Source organism: Sapajus apella, unplaced genomic scaffold (genome assembly GCF_009761245.1).
Source record: "Sapajus apella isolate SASKATOON/1434 unplaced genomic scaffold, GSC_monkey_1.0 scaffold95, whole genome shotgun sequence".
Taxonomy (NCBI): domain Eukaryota; kingdom Metazoa; phylum Chordata; class Mammalia; order Primates; family Cebidae; genus Sapajus; species Sapajus apella.
In genome coordinates, this window is record NW_022437035.1 from 7,153,572 (window position 1) to 7,175,419 (window position 21,848).

Below are 21,848 nucleotides of genomic sequence, written 5' to 3' on the forward strand. Positions count from 1 at the left end.
ACCATGAAGCGCCCATTCACTCTCACTGTGCACAGCACGGCCCTGGCCTCTGCACCACTGCTCAGAGCAGGCAGGCAAGGGCATCGTGCCTTGTGTGGAGGTGACCCTGGGGCCAGACTGACCTGGGATCCCATCCTGTTCACTCTGTGCTGACCCGATTAGCCCCTTCTCCCCCGCCCTCAGTCTCAGGGATGCAGGGGGCTTCCCTGAAGCAGTGCCCAGGAAGATGAGGGTCCTCTTCCTTACTTGCAGTCTGTACCTGACATGAGGCTGGCTCGGCAGAGCCTGGTCATGTGAGACCTCCTATGGACCTGGGAAGTTGAAAAGAATCTGGTTGTCTTAGTAGGCCACAAGCTTAAAGGGAAAACCTTAAAAGCAGTTGTGTGAGACCTGCATGGGCCAAGGGCAGCAGCACAGCAGCGTTGGGGAGTAACGAACAGGTGACAGGAACTAAGACTAACTTGACTGAGCACTGGGCTGAGCTTAGGGCTGTGGCAGCACGGGCAATATGAGGAGGAGGATCTTGTGGGAGCTGCTGCCAGGTAGGAGGCAGAGCGAGCTCCGAGCTCCGGACCCGGGTTCTGGATCTGGCTCTGCTGCCTCCTTGCCGGGTGCCCTCAGAGCCAGCTTTGCTGTCTTGGGACGGGGTGGGAGTCTCTGTCTACCCACCTCATAGGGCTTCTGTAAGGGTCTGGAACATTCCTGAAGCACCCAGAGGGATACTATGCCCCCACCTCAGCCTTACACCCACTGGCACAAAACCAGCAAAGAGGTGCTGTCTGGTCTGGCTGCTGGGGCACGCTATCTCTGAGTCTGTTTTCAGGGTCCTCGCCCTAAGGACTACAGCCGTGAGAAAGGGACAGGGCTGTGGGTAAAGCAGGGAGGCCCCTGTAGGACCCCAGGTGGTGAAAGGCTCTGCTCCCGGTCACAAGCCAGGGAGCGGCGGAGTCAGGCCTGGAGCCAGGTTTCCCAGGGCCCACCCAGGCCCACTATGGGATCTGCAAATTACATGGTGGACAGTGACCACGTCCCCACACCCAAGGGACAGCCTTCCAGACCCAAAAGCTCAAAATAGCCCCGACCTTCAACGCCCTGGACTCGGTCTCACCCATCGTCAGGATGAGGCGCATGAGATAAGGAGGTTTCCTTCCTTCCTTGAGGAGGTCGTTCCCCATGCCCCAACCTGCGGGGAGGAGACTGTCATCTGTCCAAGGGAGATGATCGCACTCCTCCACCTCCTACCTGGAGAATGTTGCTGGGTGAGCTGAGGCAGGGCAGCTTGTGGGCACAGCAGCTGTTGGGCATTACTGTCTGTCTCACAGAGAAGACATGGGCTCAGAGGGGCTGAGGGGCCTCTGCCGGATCCCAGGTTCTTCAACTCCTGGTAACACAACCCTTACCACCATACTCTGCCAGCCTCCCTGGGAGGTCAGGCCACATCTCCAGGCCCCATTTCCGCATCTTTGGAATGAGGAGGACACTTGCCCTGCCTGCCCTGCATGGTGCTGTGCAGGAGATGGGGGAGGGAAGGCGCCCAGAGGAGGGCTTGCTCAGGGAGTGGCGTCCCTGGGGCAGGCTGTGCAGCCAGCACTCTGGAGCTGGGGCGGGCTGGTGGCCCTTTCCACCAAGCCACCAGAGCTCGGGCTCTCACTGTTAGGTGGGCAAGCCCACTGAGCGCCAGCCAGAGTGCCCAGTGCAGAGCCTTGGGGAGCCTCCCACCTTTGGAGGTGCTGGTCCATCCCCGCTCTCCTGAGGTTGCATCAGGACACCCGCCGCTCGCTCCCACAGCCATCAGTCCCAGCCCCCTGGTAGGAGTCATTTGGCAGCAAATGTCCAGGAGCAGCTACTAATTCCGGGGCATTCCTGGCACAGTCGCTGAGGAGACTAACCCAATGGTTAGGCGTCTGAGTGGGCCTGACTGAGGGGGCAGGCCATTTCCTGGGGGAGTGACGCTATAGAGGTCTGGGGAGTGCTGGGAGTCAGTGGTCGTGGGCCTGGGCACGAGGTGCCAGGCAGATGCGGGAGGTGACCCGCAAGGTATATCTATTGAGTGCTCCCTCGCCCCACCTGCCACATGACCCCCTGATATTTCCTCAACAGCTGCCTTGTCCCTGTGTCACAGGTGAGGACTGGTATGTCCGTCTTCCTCCTTTAGGATGTGTGTGGAGCCCAGCGGGTGCTCCAGGTCGACTGGGGCAATTGGGTGGGCAGGGAGTGCGGGGGAGTGGCAGCTGGGGCCACTGATGCAGATGTGCGCCAACGAAACGTCCCTTCCTACTGGGTTAAAGAATGAATGTGTCCAGGAAGGGCAAATCCACAGGTCCCTAGACTGAATCTCACTGCCCTCCAGGGGCAGCCAAAGCCTGGGCCTTCCTCTCCACTGTAATGACAGGGCAGAACCACCAACCCCTGCTTCAGAACAGTGTGGTGGTACCACCTATGGACCTGGGAAGCTGAAAAGAATCTGGATGTCTTAGTAGGCCACGAGCTTGAAGGGAAAACCTTAAAAGCAGTTATGTGATTGACTCTGAGGTAGCTTGGTAGAAAGTGCCAGTCCTAGTTCTGCCAGATAAGACCAATTACCTCTCTGAGCTAGGGAAGATAGCAGAACGTGGCTTTCCTTCCTTCTGTGCCATGACCAGGGACTGGCCCAGTGTAGAGGGGCCAGTGACAAACCTGGGGGCTAGCACTGCAGTGAGGATGTGGCTGCAGAGAGCTCGGGCCAGCCATGGGGCGCAGCGGCTGCCTCAGCTCCAGGCGGGCTGCTGCTGGGGAGGCCGCGTGCAGACCCATGGTACCCGGGTTTGCTGCTCCCAGCTGGCATCCTGACTGTGGGAGGCCAACAGGGGTGGGTGCTGGTCACTGTGTGGGCTCTGAGAAGGCCAAGGTTCCCACATCCCCAAAGAGGCCAAAGCGGGCAGTGAGCATGTTTGTGACCATCCGAGCAGAGGGGGCAGCTAGACAGCCCCCCGGGCCGCCTTCAGGTGTCAACGAAAGGAGTCAGACTGCAAAATATTTGAAGGGATTTATTCTGACCCAAATATCAGTGGCCACAGCCATGACACAGCTCTCAGGAGGTCCTGAGAACATGTGCCCAAAGTGTTTGGGACACAGCTTGGTTTTATACATTTTAGGGAGACATGAGGCATCAATCAAATACAGTTAATACATTCGTTTGGCTCAGAAAGGCGGGAAGACTCAAACAAGGTGGGGTGGGGGGCTTCCAGGCTATAGGTAAATTTAAACATTTTCTGGTTGGCACCTGGTTGTCTAAAGACCCGGGATCAATGGTAAGGAAATGTTCAGGTTAAGATAAAAGATTGTGGAGACCAAGGTTCTTCTGAAATCTTATAGCGGCTGCCCTTAGAGACAACAGATGACAAATATTTCCCAGTCAGACCTTTAAAAAGGTGCTAGACTCTTACTTAATCTCTTTGGGATTGGGAGGGCCTGGAAGAAAACAATCTAGCTATGTTAACAGATTCTTTACAGATGCATATTTTCCCCCACAAAGGACAGCTTTGCAGGTCCATTTCAAGATGTGGCAAAGAGGCATGTTTTGGAGTAAAATACTTTGATTTTCTTCCTTGTCTCGTAATGTGATGCCAGAGTAAGGTTGGAAAGTAAGCTATGATAGATAGGGTTAAATAAATCCCATACGATGAGAATTTATGGTTTTTAGGGCAACTCCCCAGACCCCTTAGATAGGAATTTGAGCAAGATAAAAAACATCAAACATTAGTCCTCACAGGGAATGGAGATGGGGGAGCAGATGTGTTATAGGAAAGGGGTCCCGATCCAGACTCCAAGAGAGGCTTCTTGGATATCACACAAGAAAGAATTCAGGGTGAGTCTGAAGAGCAAAGTGAAAGCAAGTTTATTAAGAAAGGAATTAAAGAATGGCCGCTCCGCAGACGGAGCAGCCCCCAGGGTTGCTGGTTACCCATTTTTATGGTTATTTCTTGATGATATGCTAAACAAGGGGTGGATTATTCATGTCTCCCCTCTTTAGACCATATAGCATAACTTCTTGTTATTGTCATGGCATTTGTAAACTGTCATGGGGCTGGTGGGAGTGTAGCAGTGAGGATGACCAGAGGTCACTCTCGTGGCCATTTTGGTTTTGAAAGGTTTTGGCTGGCTCCTTCACTGCAAGCTGTTTTATCAGCAAGTCTTTATGACCTGTAGTTTGTGCTGATCTCCTAGCTCATCCTGTCACTTAAAATGCCTTAGCCGTCTGGGAATGCAGCCCACTAGCTTTCAGCCTCATGTTACTCAGCTCCTATTCAAGATGGAGTTGCTCTGGCTCATATGCCTCTGATAGATGGACCCCTGCCAGGGCCTAGGGTCTCACACCGCCACTCCTCCCTCCCCAGGCCTGCAGGGACTTCCTGGAACTAGCAGAGATACACAGCCGGAAATGGCAGCGGGCACTGCAGTATGAGCAGGAGCAGCGCGTGCACTTGGAGGAAACCATTGAGCAGCTGGCCAAGCAGCATAACAGCCTCGAGCGGGCCTTCCGCGGCGCCCCCGGCCGGCCGGCCAACCCCTCCAAGAGCTTCAGCGAAGGTGAGTGGGCGGCTGGGTCAGGGATGTCGCATGACCCTCTGCCAGCTGACTCTGCATACACAACTTCTGCTCCCCCACACACGTACCCTAGCCGTGCCCACATGTGGGCTGGGCTTGGCCAACTCTGGACTGCCTCTTCGTGGCTTTGTATGTCCCGTGCCCATCACCCACTGGCAACAGTTTCCCTGCACCTAGGTTCCCATTCTCAAGAGTTAAGTTTAATGGGCCCAGCTGTCCCCTGTAACAGGGGTGTCCTGGTGCCAGGTGGCCACCCTCCTAGCCTTGGGTTGGAAGTCATGGGGACCCCTGAAAGGGGTCCATCAGAAAGGGAAGCTGGGCCACAGAAAGATGGACCCACAAGTTGAGAGATCAGGGGAGGCTTCCAGAAAGAGGCCTCTGTGTGGTGAATGGGTTGAAAGGAAAGCACAGGATTCTAGCAGAGGGAGCAAGAGTGGCCGCAAACCAGCGGATCAGGGCTGCCCAGGTGACTGAAGCAGGGAGGGGAGCAGGGCCAGACGGGGATGGAGGGAACCCTTGGCTCTGGACTTAGGGAGGCAAGATGAGCCTTTTGTGAAGTTAGAAACTAAGGCTCTGCCTGTGTCTCTAGGAAGCCTCTTGACTCCCAAAGGAGAGGACAGTGAGGAAGATGAAGATACCGAGTACTTTGATGCCATGGAAGATTCCACATCCTTCATCACCGTGATCACCGAGGCCAAGGAAGACAGGTGAGGTGGCTGCAGCTGGGCAGAGCTTCCCCCAGGGTCAGACTTTCCTGCCCTGGACTTAGGCTGCATCTGGTCTTTTCGCCAGCGATCTACTTAGCTACTTGGGGTTTTCTTTCCTTTAAATCTTGCTTTGGCCAGGCCCAGTGGCTCCCAGCACTTTGGGAGCCCAAGGTAAGAGGATTGCTTGAACCCAAGAATTCGAGACCAGCCTGGGCAACGTGGCAAAATCCTGTCTCTACAAAAAATACAAAAATTAGCCAGGCATGGGGGTGCATTCTTGTAGTCCCAGCTACTTGGGAGGCTGAGGTGGGAGGGTCGCTTGAGCCCAGGAGGTTGAGGCTGCAGTGAGCTGTGATCACACCACCGCACTCCAGCCTGGGCAACAGGGAGATCCTGTCTCCAAAAATCAATTATCTATTTATCTGCCTTGCTCCAGATGAGATTTCATTGCTGCGTGAGCCTCAGAGTACACTTACACCAACCTAGCTGGTAGAGCCTGCCACACACCAGGGCTATACGGCACAGCCTGTTGCTCCTGGGCTACAAACCTGTACAACATGTGAGTGCACAGAATATTGTAGGCAGTTGTGACACATGGTAAGGATTTCTGTATGTAAACATAGAAAAGGTATATTTAAAACATAGTGTGATACTCTCATGGGACCACGGTCATATACACTATCCGCCATTGAAATATTGTTATACAGTGCCTGTCTACACACACAGAACACACGGAAGTGACCAGGACATTTACGAGCAATGAAAACAATGTTGCCTGGATAGAGGACAGGCCAGGTCCCAAGGAAGCCTCGAGATTCATCAATAACTTGCTTCCCACTTTGTGTTTCCTGCAGAAAAGCTGAAGGTAGCAGTGGAACAAGTTCTGTGGACTGGAGCTCGACAGACAATGTAAGTGACGTGACAGGGAGCACTGTAAGGGCAGCAGGCTGGCCCAGCACTCTGGCTGCCTTCAGGTCCCTGATCCACCTCCCATGCCCCAGTCCAGGAGCACCATCCTGCCCTTCCACCAGCAGTGTGCCGGTGGCCGGCATGGTGCCCCTCCTCAGTGGGGAGGGCAGAGAGACCTGGAAGCCAAGGGGGTGCTCTGGCCTCCACTGATGGGGTAGCCCCCCTCCTGTGGCAGGTACTAGATGGTGCCTCACTCGTGCCCAAGGGTTCATCCAAAGTCAAGAGGCGAGTTCGCATCCCCAACAAGCCCAACTACAGCCTTAACCTCTGGAGCATCATGAAGAACTGCATCGGCCGGGAGCTCTCCAGGATCCCCATGCCGGTAGGGGCTCAGGCAGGGCAACGCTGGTGGGTCCTCTGGGGCTGCTTTCCTGTGCATGGATGAGAAGTAATGGCCCGTGTGAAGTACACACAGCCTTGGAATGTCATTTTCTTAATGGCATCTGAGGAGCATGTAACTAATTATCTAATTGTCTACATTGGCATTGCCCAATCTTCGAAAGTACAGGCATCTTTGGGCTCTGACGGAAGGAGCCAGGGAGAAGCTCTGCATGGATCAGCAATGTGGGGAGCCCCAGAGTACCTCTGGATCTCATGGGGCCTTCCTGTGTCCCGGCTGTCCTGATCTGTAGATGGGGAGTGGCAGGATGGTGCTGTGTGTGGAGGGGTGGTCCGTCCTTCAGCTGGCAGTCATCCCTGGTGCCATCCCCAGGAAATGCAGGCTCAGTGTGGGCACACAGTGAGCTGAGGGCAGGGCTTGGATCCTCAGGCTGGCCAGATACGGTGGTATCTCCACCACGCCAGAGGGTTCCGCTGTGTGACCCAGAACGAGTGCCTTCACATCTCCAGCCTCTGTGTCCATATCTGCGGAGTGGGGAGAATCATAGCAGCCCCTTCAGTGTCCGGGAGGATGGAGCAAGATAACACGGGGAAGCTGAGACTCGTACCCGATGGCATCATGGTGGAGAGACTGACCCTGCCCTATGTGACACCGAGACAGGGGCCCTGGGCCTAACCCATCCTGAGCCAGGCCACATCACAGCTCAGAACATGGGGAAGACCCACTTCCTCCACCCACAGACTGGTGCTCATTCACTCACTGAAAATGCAGCAGTGGGCCAGGCAGAACCCCTAGCCTTGGTGGGTGGGTGTCCATCCAAGCCGGGGGAGAAACAGCGAACATGATAAGAGTGTATTGGATGCAGCAGGCCAGAAGGTGGGGAGGGCTGTGGAGAAAACAGGCAGGAGGGGCCAGGAGGGCGATGGCATGGGGGCTGCAGTGTTTCCCTGAACATCCGAGAAAAGCAAGGCCGCTGTGCCAAGCCAGGGCTGGTGCCCAGCCTGACCGCCCACCCACCCACAGGTGAACTTCAACGAGCCCTTGTCCATGCTCCAGCGGCTGACGGAGGACCTGGAGTACCACCACCTGCTGGACAAGGCGGTGCACTGCACCAGCTCAGTGGAGCAGATGTGCCTGGTAGCCGCCTTCTCCGTGTCCTCCTACTCCACCACGGTACACCGCATCGCCAAGCCCTTCAACCCCATGCTGGGGGAGACTTTTGAGCTGGATCGCCTCGACGACATGGGCCTGCGCTCCCTCTGTGAGCAGGTGAGCAGGCCAGGCTGGCACTGGGTGGCGCCTGCCCACACTCTGGCCAGGCTGTTCCTGCCAGGCCCAGCGTGACAAATGGGATGTAGCCTCTGACCCCAACTGCCCATACTCAAGGGGTCATCAAACTGAGGGCCAGCTGGGGAGCAGGGCCTCCCATGGCAGGGCCAGGCACAGGCACACGCCCTCCTGGAAACAGCGAGGGGCATGAGAGGACAGCCTAGTAAGGACAGGGTCAGGACTGGTGTGCAGGGAAGGGGACAGCAAGCTCCAGGCCAGGCTGCTGTGGAGCAGAGGTGGAGGGACGTCTGTGGGCACTGCTGGGGAGGAGCGTGGGGTCACCACCAAGCTGAAGGCAGCAGGCAGGAGGAGCCTGGGCTGTGCTTAGTGGGATGGACTCTGTTCTGGCCAGTGACAGCAGCCTGTCCCCACCACCCCTGCCCGACAGAGACTCGTCAAGACCCAGGCCCAGCAGCCAGGAGGCTCAGCAGTGGCAGCCCCATGCTGAGCCTGGGCGTCCTGGTTGGAAATGAGGCGATTCTGTTGGTGCCGGTGCTGCCCTGGCTCCTGGGACGCTGGTCATTCACAGATCCTGGGTGCTAGTTGAAGAGGCGTCGGCCACTGTGAGGCCTTGTTAGGAGGTGGCTGCAGTGACCCACACAGGGGTGGGGTGCCCAGACCTGGAGAAGGGGGAAGCCAGAACACAGGCAGCTTTTGAAGGATGAGCCAGCCAGTTTGTCGATGCTTTGGATATGGGGGTGGGGGGAACAGTCAGGGTGGACCCAGGTCCTTGGCCTGAGCCCTGGAGCAAATGTATTTCTCCCCTCAGCAGACATTGCCAGGTGCTACTCAGGCATGGAGGGTTCAGTGGGGAAGTGAACAGACACGGTTCCAGTTCTCGCCGGGCTGGGAGAGCAGGGCAGATATTGTGGCTGCTTCTAGCTCTTTTACAAAGGGGGTGGTCAGAGAGCAGCTTTGCTGATGCAGAGACAGTGAGGGGAGGAAAGGAGCAGAGGTGGAGAGGACGCAGCTGGAGGGCAGTGCACCGGGGTGGTGGCTGCCTCCTGACCTGTGAGAGGAGCCCTCTGCTGCGGTGGGGGGAGTGGCCCACAGGGATTCCCGGGGAGCTGGAGGTAGGAGTGGAGGGGGCAGGTGCTGGGCACGATTTGAAGGAAGAGCAGGCAGGCTTGCTCAGAGTTAGAGGAAGAGCGTGAGGAGGGCCAGAGAGGCTGCAGAGCATGTGGCATAAGCAGCTGGAAAGGAAGGGTGCTGAGGGGAAGGCGAGGAGGCAGAGCTTTCCACGGCCCGTGGGGAGGCTAACAGCTGAGCTCAGGGCCAGCTCACCCATCTCCCGGGGTGGTTGGCAGCTGGGCCTGCACTCCTGGGACATAGGAAGCAAGTGGGCACCTCTTGCGGAGACAGCAAATTAGGCCAGGCGCACTGGGGGCAGCGGGAGCCCAGGTTGAGCCTGTCCAGAGGCAGGGCTACACTAGAGCTTCTGTCCTAGGGAGTGAGTAGGCTCAGGAGAGGGAAGCCTGGGCCATGGCCACCCCAAAACCAGCTGTGCCTGCTGTAACAGGGCAGGCTGTCCCTCCCTGGCCACGGGAGGTGAGGCTGGGCTCGTGTCTGGCAGATGCTCACATCCTGTGGGTCTGGTCTCAGGTGAGCCACCACCCCCCCTCAGCTGCGCACTACGTGTTCTCCAAGCATGGCTGGAGCCTCTGGCAGGAGATCACCATCTCCAGCAAGTTCCGGGGAAAATACATCTCCATCATGCCGCTAGGTGAGCTGGGGCCCTGTGCCTTCCTGGGACAGAAAGACATTCTGCTTAAGAGGGAGGATTCTGCAGACACAAAAGCCAGCTGGGGGCTTCCAGGGGAGAACGCCCTATAGGCCCGCCTCCCCTACCCCCGAGCCTGGTTCTCAAGACACTGGGTCTAAAGGCAGGCTGGCCAGAGCTCTGCATGGGGGGGCATGACCTCTCACCTGTCCCCTGCCTCCAGGTGCCATCCACTTAGAATTCCAGGCCAGTGGGAATCACTACGTGTGGAGGAAGAGCACCTCAACGGTCCACAACATCATCGTGGGCAAGCTCTGGATCGACCAGGTCAGGGGCGCCCTTGGGGAGGGGGTGCACAGGCTGGGGGCTGGCCACTGATGACAGCCCTCCTTCGCCAGTCAGGGGACATAGAGATTGTGAACCATAAGACCAATGACCGGTGCCAGCTGAAGTTCCTGCCCTACAGCTACTTCTCCAAAGAGCCAGCCCGGAAGGTAAGCAGGGCCGGCCACCTCTGAGCATCCCAGGGGGCCCAGAGCAGAGCATACACCCACACTGGTCCTGCCAATGTCCACAGGTGACAGGAGTGGTAAGTGACAGCCAGGGCAAGGCCCACTATGTGCTGTCCGGCTCGTGGGATGAACAAATGGAGTGCTCCAAGGTCGTGCATAGCAGCCCCAGCAGCCCCAGCTCCGACGGGAAGCAGAAGACAGTGTACCAGACCCTGTCAGCCAAGCTGCTGTGGAAGAAGTACCCGCTGCCGTGAGTAGCACTGGCAGGGGCCCCACCCCAGGACAGGGGTCAAAGGAGAGAGGAGGAGGGCAGTGGACAGAAAGCAACTGACAGGCACAGGAGGTCAGGAAGGTTCAGTCCACACATGGGCACAGAAGAGTATTACGCAGCTGATATCCCGGTGTGAAGGCAGACACCCAACAGTAAATACATGTGAAACTATCAGATGGTAGCAAACACTACGCACAGACTTTAAATGAGGCGGTAGGACACAGCCCCTCCCTGTTCCTCCCTGCAAGAAATACAAAACATTCTTGAAAATAACCACAGGGAACAGCAAGCTATAAAACATGGCATAGGAAATTCCAAAGAGAACAAATAGAAATTCAACAAAGGAAAAATAAAATAACTGAAATTGAGAACCCTATGGAATTGTTTATAGCTAGACTTTATCACCTGAACACAGGTCAGAAGAAGTGATAGAACTGCATTTAAAAAGACAAAACCAGGTGGGCATTAATCCCAGCACTTTGGGAGGCTGAGACTGGTGGATCACCTGAGGTCAGGAGTTCAAGACTAGCTTGGCCAACATGGTGAAACCCTGTCTTATTAACCGGTTGGTGGTACATGCCTGTAATCCTAGCTATTTAGGAAGCTGAGGCAGGAGAATTACTTGAACCCGGGAGGTGGAGGTTGCAGAATCCTAGCTACTTAGGAAGGTGAGGCAGAATTGCTTGAACCCGGGAGGTGGAGGTTGCAGTGAGCCAAGATCATGCCACTGCACTCCAGCCTGGGAGAGAGTGAGATGCCATCTCAAAAAAAAAAAAAAAAAAAAAAAGATAAAACCCAGGAAAGGCAAGAAGCTACAGGGAGAAGACAGAATGAGGTCCCTGCAGCAGGCTCCCTGGCCTCCCTTCTGAGCAAGTTCCAATGCCGAGTCTCCATCAGACCTCCCGCAATGGAATCTGCATTTCTGTAAGCGTGCTCAGCAAGACTGAAAGAGCAGGTTTGGCATACTTCTAGCGAGAGTCCCAAAAGGAAAGAAAGAGGGTCTATACCTAAAGATAAAATAACGGAGAAATTTCTGCACCTAAATCTATGCAGTGAAACTAAATCAGGGAGAAACTGTTAAGCAGCCAGATTTTTAAAAGACATCACTTTCCAAGGAGCTGTCTCCTTATCAACAGCAATGAGAGCTTGAAGACAGTCAAGTGATATCTTCCATGAGCTGAAAGACGCACATAATGTGGGGTATAACATTTTCGAATGCGGCTGCACAGTCACATAAGTCAGAAGAGGAACGACGGGAGGGAAATTGCTCACAGGTCCCCATGCTGCCCTGGAGGAGGAGGATCAAGACGCGCATTCGCTTCTGACTGTATGAAGTACGGTAACTGCCATTCCTAGGGTAACCGCTAAAATAATCTGTTTAGCTGGAATCTCAGAAGGTAAAGAAAAAAAAATGAAGACTGAAAAATAATGAAGATAAATGTCCCAGAGTAAAAGCAAAGGGATGAAAGACCCTGTACTGAAAGGGCCTGTAAGGTGCTAAAGACAAGAAATAAAGAAAAATGTTCGTCTAGATCACTCTATAGTCAAAATGAAGACCAGAGAAAAATTCTAATAGCTTCCAGAGAGAAGCAGAAGGTTTCAATCGAGGATAAAAAGTCAGACTGACATCAGATTTTTCAACAATCAACACTGGATTAATATTTTCTAAATTATGAAATTAGAAAGTAGAATTTTCTATCTGGTCAAACTATCATTCACATATGTGGCCATATCCCTAGGCATGCAGCCTCAGAAGTTTTGCCTTACAAAAACCCACAATGAAAACAGTATTGGGACAGGTGTAGTGGCTCATGCCTGTAATCCCAGCACTTTGGGAGGCCAGGAGTTTGAGACTACACTGGCCAACACGGTGAAACCCTGTCCCTACTAAAAATACAAAAATTAGTCCCAGTTACTCAGGAGGCTGAAGCATGAGAATCACTTGAACCCAGCAGGTTGTAAGTTACAATGAGCCAAGATCATGCCACTGCACTCCAGCGTTGGAGAGAAAAAAAAAAAATGAAAACTGTATTGGACATAGTACTTTAAAGGGGGGATGGGAAGCAAGGACTTTACAATAGATGAATAAAGTAAAAGAGTGTTTTTGTTGTTGTTTGTTATGAGATGGACTCTCACTCTGTTGCTCAGGCTAGAGTGCAGTGGCATGATCACAGCTCACTGCAAACTCCACCTCCCAGGTTCAAGCGATTCTCCTGCCTCAGCCTCCTGAGTAGCTGGGACTATAGGCACCGCCACCATGCCAGGCTAATTTTTGTATTTTACGTAGAGACGGGTTTTCACCATGTTGGCCAGGCTGGTCTTGAACTCCTGACCTCAAGTGATCAGCACACCTCATCCTCTCAAAGTGTTAGAATTACAAGTGTGAGCCACCACACCCGGCCTAAAAGGTATTTTTTAAACAATTACTAGGATCAAAGAAAAACAGAAAATATGCCCGTCATAGTGCAGATTTTAAAGTTTAGATAATGTTAGCATGAGGGAATTTGGGGAGAAGGGGAAGGACCCCAGGGATGTGAAGAAATGCTAAGTTCTTATTAGAAGGAAGAAGCATTTATAAGATTGTGTTACTTTTTAATTTTCTCTATGTTAACAAACAAAAACAGTGAATTAGCATGATAGCAATAGGCCCAAGTGTAAATGATTATAATAAATATAAACAGATGAAGCTTATCAGTTAAAAATCAAACTACTGACAAACTGCATTTTTTTTTTTAAGAGACAGAGTCTCCCTGTTATCCAGGCTGGTATCCAGTGGCACAATCACAGTTCACTGCAGCCTCAAACACCCATATTCAAGTGATTCTCCAACCTCACACTCCTGAATAGCTAGGACTACAGGCATGCATCACCATGCCTGGCTAATGTTTAAAAACTTTTTGTAGGGACGGGGTCTCACTATGTTGCCCTGTCCAATCTCAAACTCCTGGCCTCAAGTGATCCTCCAGCCTCAGCCTCTCAAAGGACTGGGATTACAGACACAAGCCACTAGGCCCAGCCGGATTGGATTTGTTAAAATCCAGATACCTGAGCCTTCTAATAGATTCCAAAACATAAAGGGGTACAAAAGTCAAAAGTAAAAAGACATATATCATGAAAATACTAACAAGAAAAAGCTATAATAGCTATATTAATATCAGGTAAGATAGACTTTAGGACAAAAGCATTATTAAGAAAGGGAAAGCTGCTATATAATAAAAGGTTGAGTTCAACAAAAAAATATAATAGTTTTAAACATTATACATATAAATAAAATGCCTCAAAAATATACAAAACACATTGATACTTAAGGAAGAAATAGATAAATCCATCGCCACAGTAGGAGACTGGGAGGTTTCTATATACCTTGCTCACTTGCAGATATGTCAAATGGCAAAAATGAAAAACCATCCGCAAGTATATGGAGACTGAAACAATATAGGCTATAGAGACTCACGATGCCACTCTGAGAACATACTTTTTCTCAAGTATACATGGATTGTATGCAAAAATTGATCATGTACTAAACCCTAATGAAAGCCTCACAAATGTACAGATCTGTGATGGCGGGTGGATCACCTGAGGTCAGGAGTTCTAGACTACCCTGGCCAACATGGTGAAATCCCGTTTCTACTAAAAATACAAAAATTAGCTGGGAGTAGTGGCAAGTGCCTATAATCCTACTTGGAAGCTGAGGTGGGAGAATCGCTTGAACCTGAGAGGCAGAGGTTGTAGTGAGCTGAGATCGCAACAGTATACTCCAGGCTAGGTGACAGAGTGAGACTCCGTCTCAAGGAAAAAAAAATTAAACTGGCTGGATCCAACAAAAGCAATGCTTTGAAGGAAATATGTTGCCTTAAACCATTTAAATAATGTTGAGGCTTTCTCCTTTCTGAGTTTCAATTCTAATATTAGAAAGTTCAACATAGAAATTCAAAGAGACCTCATCTCTACCAAAAAAAAACATTTCTTTTTCTCAATTAGCCAGGCATGATGGTGCATTGTCTGTAGTCCTGGCTACTCAGGAGGACTGAGATGGGAGGATCACTTCAGCCCAGGAGGTCAAGGCTGCAGCAAGTTGTCAACACACCACTGCACTCCAGCCTGTCTTGCTCCAGACAGAGCAAGACCCTGTCCCAAAAAAATAATAATTTTGGCCAGGTGTGGTTGCTTCATGACTATAATCTCCAGTATTATTCCATTTTCACACTGCTATAAAGGTACTACCAGAGATTGGGTAATTTATAAAGGAAAGAGCTTTCATTAACTCACAGTTCTGCATGATTGGAGAAGCCTCAGGAAACTCAATCGTGGTGTAAGACAAAGGAGAAGCAAGTAACTTCTTCACAAGGCAGCAGGAAGAGAGCAAGGGAAACAGCCACGACAAAACCATCAGATCTCGTGAGAACTCACTATCACAAGAACAGTGACCACCTCCCTGGTCCAATCACCTCCCACCCCCATGGTCCAATCACCTCCTACCCTGTCCCTCCCCTGACATGTGGGGATTACAATTCAGATTATAATTTGAGATGAGATTTGGATGGGGACATAGCCAACCCATATCATCTTACCATTTTGCAAGGCCGAGTTGGGAAGATTGCTTGAGGTTCAAGAATTTGAGACGAGCCTGGGTAACGTGGCAAGATCCCATCTTTATATCAATAATAATAATAATAAAAGCAGAAATCAATAAAGTAAAAAGATAAAGCCAAAAGTGATTCTTTGAGGCACAAAAAAACTGTCAAATTAGGAAACTACTGGCAAGACTGATCAAGAGAGAAATAAGTATTATTAATGAAAAAGGTTTAATGTGACATATGAAGTATAAAGACATGATTAAAACTTAGATCAGAGGAACAAATTCTTAGAAAACTATAACAAGAACTAATTCTAGCTGGGCACAGTGGCTCATACCTATAATTCCAGCACTTTGAAGAGGCAAGGCAGTTGGATCACTTTTAAGCCCATGAGTTCAAGACCAGCCTGGGCAACAGCAAGATCTTGTCTCTACAAAAAAAAAAAAGAGAACTGACTCCAGAAGAAATAAAAAACATGACTACTCCTATAATAAAGTAACTGAGGCAATAGTTTAGAAATTACCATAAGGAAAACACAAGGCCCAGTTAATTTTACAGGTGAATTCTCCCAATTTTTCCAGAAACATTATTCCAATTTAATATAAAATGTTCCAGATCACAGAAAAAGGAAATAATTACCTGTCTTATACTGTGAAGCCAAGATAACCCTCATACCAAATTGGGCTAAACTAGCAGTAAAAAAATAAAAGTTCTACCCTATTTTACTTATATTAATAAATATATAAGTAAAAATCCAAAACAAGATATCAGAAAATCCAATCCAACAGTATATAAAAAAGATAGCATTCTATATTCAGATTGAATTTATCCTGGGTATACAGAATGATTTCATATTAGAAAATTCATAGAGTAATCATATTCACAGATTTCAATAGATTCAGAAAAAGCATTTTAGGTGCCTAGATATAAGATTAATATACAAAAGCCAACTGCATTTCTATATACTGACAGCAAACAACTAGAAAAATGTAATTTAAGACAAGACACCAAGGCCGGGCCTAATGGCTCACACCTGTAATCCCAGCACTTTGGGAGACTGAGGTGGGTGGATCACCTGAGGTCAGGAGTTCGAGACCAGCCTGACCAACATGGAGAAACCCTATCTCTACTGAAATACAAAATTAGCCAGGCATGGTGGCGCATGCCTGTAATCCTAGGTACTTGGGAGGCTGAGGCAGGAGAATCACTTGAACCCGGGAGGCGGAGGTTGCAGTGAGCCAAGATCGTGCCATTGCACTCCAACTTGGGCAACAAGAGCAAAACTCCATCTCAAAAAAAAAAAAAAAAAAAAAAAAAAAGACACCAATTAACAGCATATAATATCAAGGACCTCTATAGAGAACATTATAAAGCTTTAATAAGAGATACCAAAGAAGAGCTAAATAAATGGCGAAAGATACAAAGTATTATAAAGATGTCATGATCTAAAAAGTCAGTAAATCAAACAAAACCCCAATATGGACTTTCATGGAACTTGATATTAGAATTTTTAAATTTATACTGAGGTATAAAGGGCCAAGACATTTCTGAAGACCAGAGAGGACTTGCCCTACCAGATACCAGGATTTTTATTTTGAAACTATAGTTAACGGAATAGTGAGCCCAGAAACAGACACAGGGATATATGTAACTCTGAAATATGACAAAGGTGGCATATCAGATCTTGTGGGAAAGATGGAATGGCTCACCAAATGGATCTGGGTAAAAATGATTGTCCCTATGGAAAAAGATGAACTTAATTGCTCCATCACATTATAAAGAAAATCAACTCTAAATAATGGCCTTACAATAATATTAAGTTTGACTTATTGTAAACAATGACTTAATAAGTTTAAAAGCATAAATATCTTTTAGACCTTAAGGAAATATTAAGGCACAAACGTTAATATATTTGACCATATTAAAATACTTTTGTTCATTGAGAACTTTTACTCACTAAAAGGCAATTTAACAAAAGTGAAAAGACGATGCATAAACAAACTTGGAGAAGGTAATCATAATACATACCTATGTTTGACAGAGGATTATTATAAAGAATACAGAGAGTATTTTATCACAGTTAAAAATAATAATTTTAAAAAGATCACATAAAGAACTTTTTTTTTTTGAGATGGCATCTCACTGTGTCACGCAGGCTGGAGTGCAGTGGTGAAATCTCGGCTAAGTTTTGTATTTTTAGTAGAGACATGGTTTTACCATGTTGGCCAGGCTGGGGTCGAATTATTGACCTCAGGTGGTCCCCCCCACCTTGGCCTCCCAAAGTGCTGGGATTACAGGCGTGAGCCACCATGTCCAGCGGATTGTTCATCTTTAGAAGCTAAAGCCAAACTGTTTTCCAGAGTGTTGCACCAATTTACACTGTAATCCCAGCACTTTGGGAGGCCAAGGTGGGTGGATCACATGAGGTCAGTTCGAGACCAGCCTGGCCAACATGGTGAAACCCTGTCTTTACCGAAAATACAAAAATCAGCTGGGCGTGTTAGTGGGTGCCTATAATCCCAGCTACTGGCCTCAGGCTGAAGCAGGAGAATCACTTGAACCTGGGAGGCAGAAGTTGCGGTGAGCCAAGATCGCACCATTGCACTGCAGCCTGAGTGACAGTGTGAGACATCTTTTTTTTTTTTTTTTTAAGACAGGGTCTCAGCAGGGCACGGTGACTCATGCCTGTAATCCCAGCATTTTGGGAGGCCAAGGCAGTGGACCACCTGAGGTCACAAGTTCGCAACCAGCCTGGCCAACATGGAAAAACCCCGTCTCTACCGAAAATAGAAAAATTAGCTGAACGTGGTGGCATGCGCCTGTAATCCCAGCTACTCGGGAAGCTGAGGCAAGAGAATCGCTTGAACCTGGGAGGCAGAGGTTATGGTGAGCCGAGATCACACCATTGCACTCCAGCCCAGGCAACAAGCATCTCAAAAAACAAACAAAGCACATAATAAAAAAGAAGAAAGGCAATTCCTACGCTAGGCAATTCCCAGAGAAGTCTCACGTAGCAAAACAGCGACAGGTTGGACGCCTGAGCATGGGAGGTGCAAGGAGCGGAAGGCAGCTGTCTACAGCCACTGGGTTCCACTGGGTGGGCTCACTGGGGTGGGCTCAGGGCCAAAGGGAGCCCTGGATGTGGGGCGCTAGAGGGCGAGGCAGCCTGGGAGGGGAGACCCTACCAGGCAGGGGAGGGCGACCAGGCATGTACAGTCCAGCTCACCCCACTGCCACCGCCACAGGGAGAACGCAGAGAACATGTACTACTTCTCAGAGCTAGCCCTGACCCTCAACGAGCACGAGGAGGGCGTAGCACCCACTGACAGCCGCCTGCGGCCTGACCAGCGGCTGATGGAAAAGGGCCGCTGGGATGAAGCCAACACAGAGAAGCAGCGGCTGGAGGAGAAGCAGCGCCTGTCCCGGCGCCGGCGGCTGGAGGCCTGCGTGCCTGGGAGCAGCTGCAGCTCGGAGGAAGGTGAGGCCGGGAGGGGAGGGAGCCCTGGAGAGGAGGAAAGGGGTGCCGGAGTGGGGGTGTCCCGCAGGGATGGATTCCCAGGGAGCAGGCCGCCAGCCCACCCACCGGCCTACTATGCCTGACCAGCAGAGAAGGAGGCGGACACCTACACGCCGCTGTGGTTTGAGAAGAGGCTGGACCCACTGACCGGGGAGATGGCCTGTGTGTACAAGGGCGGCTACTGGGAGGCCAAGGAGAAGCAAGACTGGCACATGTGCCCCAACATCTTCTAAGCGCCACCCATGCAGCAAATACAGGCGCCTGCACAGCCCAGCCCACCTGTTCTTGAATGCACTCACTTTAGCACTGAAAGGTCTTCCTCCCAGCATTCCCAGCCCTTCCTATTTCCTTTCCTATTTTTTTTTCCCCACACTTTCTTGGGACTCCCACCTTGGAAGGAGGAAGGGCTGACCTGGGTTCTCTCCAGCCCCCAGGTGCACCCAGTCACCTGTGCCCCTTCCTTATGGACCTGGGCCCTACTGGAACCCCTGCCCCAGTTACCACAACTCAGGCCGGCTGGCCCGGGCCATGGGCTGCACAAATCACCAGCCCCCAACCCAGGGAAGAACTGGCCCCTCCTAGGGAGCCTCTTTGACTTTTTTAGAAAAACGATCTCCATTTCTTTCAGCCATGATGTTTAGTAAATATTTTTAGTACCGCACTTAGCAGACAGCTTTCCGAGTGTGCTTTCTTGCCACAAAAGTGTCCTGGCAAGAGCCCCTTATTTTTAAGATATCAGGAAGCCAGACCCCTTTGAGTTGGGAGAATTTTGTGGCTCAACATATCAAGTCCTTGATGGTATCTGAGCTGCGCACATTCCACCCCACAGGGCCCCACAGAGCCCAAAACAGAGGAGGGCTGCCCCAGCCCAGCAGAGCAAAAGGAGTTTCTGGAGCTCCCACCCGCAGATGGAGGAGAGGGTACTGAGGGCATCCCCCATGTGGATTTGAGGGCAGCAGCCCCTGGCCTCCCTACCCAGCCTGGGTGGTTCTCTAGCCCCAAGAGGCCAGGAAGGGCTGGAAGGCAGGGCCTGCAGGTGCTCCCCACCCCGAGACCCAGGCCCCAAATCAGCAATAATGAACCTCAGCTCAGCCTGGGCTGGTGACCCGGGCACCAGAGACCCGGCATCCCGCCTCTGTCCTAGGAGGTCCCTGGGGATGCCCCATCTCAGTGCCCCCTGAACTCTTTATTTGCCTAATTTATATATATATATATGATATATAAATATATATATAATAGCTATTTTGCTTAAATTTCTACAGTATGTAAAAGTGAAAAATGATGAAGACGGGCGCACCTGTCTGAGTTTGGCCCTCATGTCAGCTGTGCCCTTCCCGCTCCTCATGCCCCCTTCCAGCGGCTTCTGCCAGCCATGGGGGGCTGGACCACCATGGCACTGACCCAGCCCCTCAGAACCCCACACTCCAGTCCTTTCCATTTCAGTTTAGTCCTAAAAGTTCATCACAGGGTTTTTCTTTCTACTCCAGGACTGGTTTTTTATATATTAAAAAAAAAAAAAAAAAAAGTGAAAACACCAATGGTGAAATGCCTTATGATGCCCACTGGAAAGGTGGGGTGGGGTGGGGCAGGGCCCCACTGGGGCTCTCGCAAAGCTGTGGAATGTACCTCTCCCCAGTGCTGTTTGAGCAAGCACCTTTTGACCAGTAATAAAAACCTTGGCTTTGGAGTTTTCCACTGCCCTGTCCCTCAGTCTATCTGTGTCTGGCTGAAGGGGGCTGACATAGAATGGCAGGGCCTACAAGGTAGCATGGGGTGAAGCTGCAGAGAGGTTCAAGGGAGGAGAGGAGGTGGGGACCCAGGAAGGCTGCCCAAAGGGCTGGGGAGAGGGTTGCAGCACTGCCAAAGGCTGTCCTGATGCTGTGGCCACAGGGCTGGCCTGGACCCAGCTCTGCCCTGTGGAAGGGCAGTGTTTTAGCCAGATGGAGACCACCAGCAGCCCCCTCCCATGTCTCAGTTCCTGGAGCTGTCTAGGGGAAGTCCTCCAGGGGGAAGGCCAGCCCTGGTGAGTTCTGTGTCACTTGACAGCAACAGCCTGGGCTGTACTTCCAGGCAAGGGACGGGTGGAGCAGGGTACCCTGGGGGCATCAGGGCCAGTGCTCTCACCATCTACCTCCACACCGCAGTGCTGTGGGATCCGGGGCTGGCCCTGCATAGCTCCTTCCCTGGCCAGGCTTCCCCATATGTAGGGAGGTGGCCTCTGGGGGAATCCCAGCTGAGGAGCTGGAGGGGCAGGTCTCACTGGAATAGAGGTGGGGGGGACCCTCAGGATGCACCTGACCCAGAAGGCAAGGGAAGGGACAAAGGCCAGTCTACTGAGGCAAAGACAGGGCTCTGAAGAACTTGAACAGGAAGCGACATCAGGGCAACGTTCTAGAAAGACCACTCTGACCGGCAGGACACAAGATTGACCAACAACCAGTTGTCTCATACACCAGCCATCACTGAGTAGGAAATGTAATAGAAAAAAAGATCTACAACATACAACATCTGACAAAAAGACACAAAACCTGTAAAAGATCTGTATGGATACGACAGAGAGGACCTGAGTTAAGAGGAAAATACCATCTTCACAGATAGGTTCACATTCAGTTATGTCAGTCCCAAACCTATGGAATCAACCTGATCCCTATCAAAATCCTAACAATATAGTTCAAAAGCTTGACAAGTTGATTGTGAAATTTATATGGGAGAGTAATTGTTAAAAAAAAAAAAAAAAAAAAGCCAGGCGCCATGGCTCATGCCTGTAATCCCAGCACTTTGGGAGGCCAAAGCTGGTGATCACGAGGTCAGGAGTTCAAGACCAACCTGGACAAAATGGTGAAACCCTGTCTCTACTAAAAATACAAAAAAAAAAAAAAAAAAATTCGCCAGGTGTGGTGGCAGAAGCCTGTAATCCTAGCTACTCGAGAGGCTGAGGCAGAGAATTGCTTGAACCTGGGAGGCAGAGGTTGCAGTGAGCCAAGATCATACCACTGCACTCCAGCAAGAACTCAGGGGATGATGAGGGGACCTTGTGGGCTTGACCTGCAGAAAACAAGCCAGAAGCCTACTGGGTTTTCTCCACTGCACTCTGATCACCATCTGGCTACCATTAGTTAGTGTATTTGTTGATGGTCTGCCCTCCAATCACCATCTGGCTACCATTAGTTAGTGTATTTGTTGATGGTCTGCCCTCCCTACCCCAGTGGACTGTGAGCTTCATGAGAAGAGGAATCTGGTCTTATACATTGTAGCATCCCACTGCCTGGCACATGCTAAGTGCTCAATGAATAGCTGTTTAAAGAATCAACACCAGGCC

General features: G+C 50.9%; 1 protein-coding gene across 5 annotated transcripts in view; it reads left to right on the forward strand.

The window, feature by feature from the left end:
* OSBP2 (oxysterol binding protein 2) overlaps window positions 1–20,224 on the forward strand; it is a 200,805-nt gene extending 180,581 nt beyond the window's left edge. For 2 of the 5 annotated variants that reach the window (XM_032256907.1, XM_032256911.1), the window contains 11 exons: window positions 4,377–4,569; window positions 5,177–5,294; window positions 6,149–6,203; window positions 6,439–6,585; window positions 7,627–7,872; window positions 9,535–9,655; window positions 9,876–9,979; window positions 10,051–10,146; window positions 10,230–10,414; window positions 18,258–18,490; window positions 18,617–20,224. In XM_032256907.1, the coding sequence (XP_032112798.1) occupies window positions 4,377–4,569; window positions 5,177–5,294; window positions 6,149–6,203; window positions 6,439–6,585; window positions 7,627–7,872; window positions 9,535–9,655; window positions 9,876–9,979; window positions 10,051–10,146; window positions 10,230–10,414; window positions 18,258–18,490; window positions 18,617–18,762 (1,644 nt within the window). In that variant the 3' untranslated portion in view covers window positions 18,763–20,224. The remainder of the gene's footprint in view (window positions 1–4,376; window positions 4,570–5,176; window positions 5,295–6,148; window positions 6,204–6,438; window positions 6,586–7,626; window positions 7,873–9,534; window positions 9,656–9,875; window positions 9,980–10,050; window positions 10,147–10,229; window positions 10,415–18,257; window positions 18,491–18,616) is intronic. The other 3 variants (XM_032256908.1, XM_032256910.1, XM_032256909.1) reach the window with 2 other exon arrangements.
* Window positions 20,225–21,848: the final 1,624 nt, after the last annotated feature.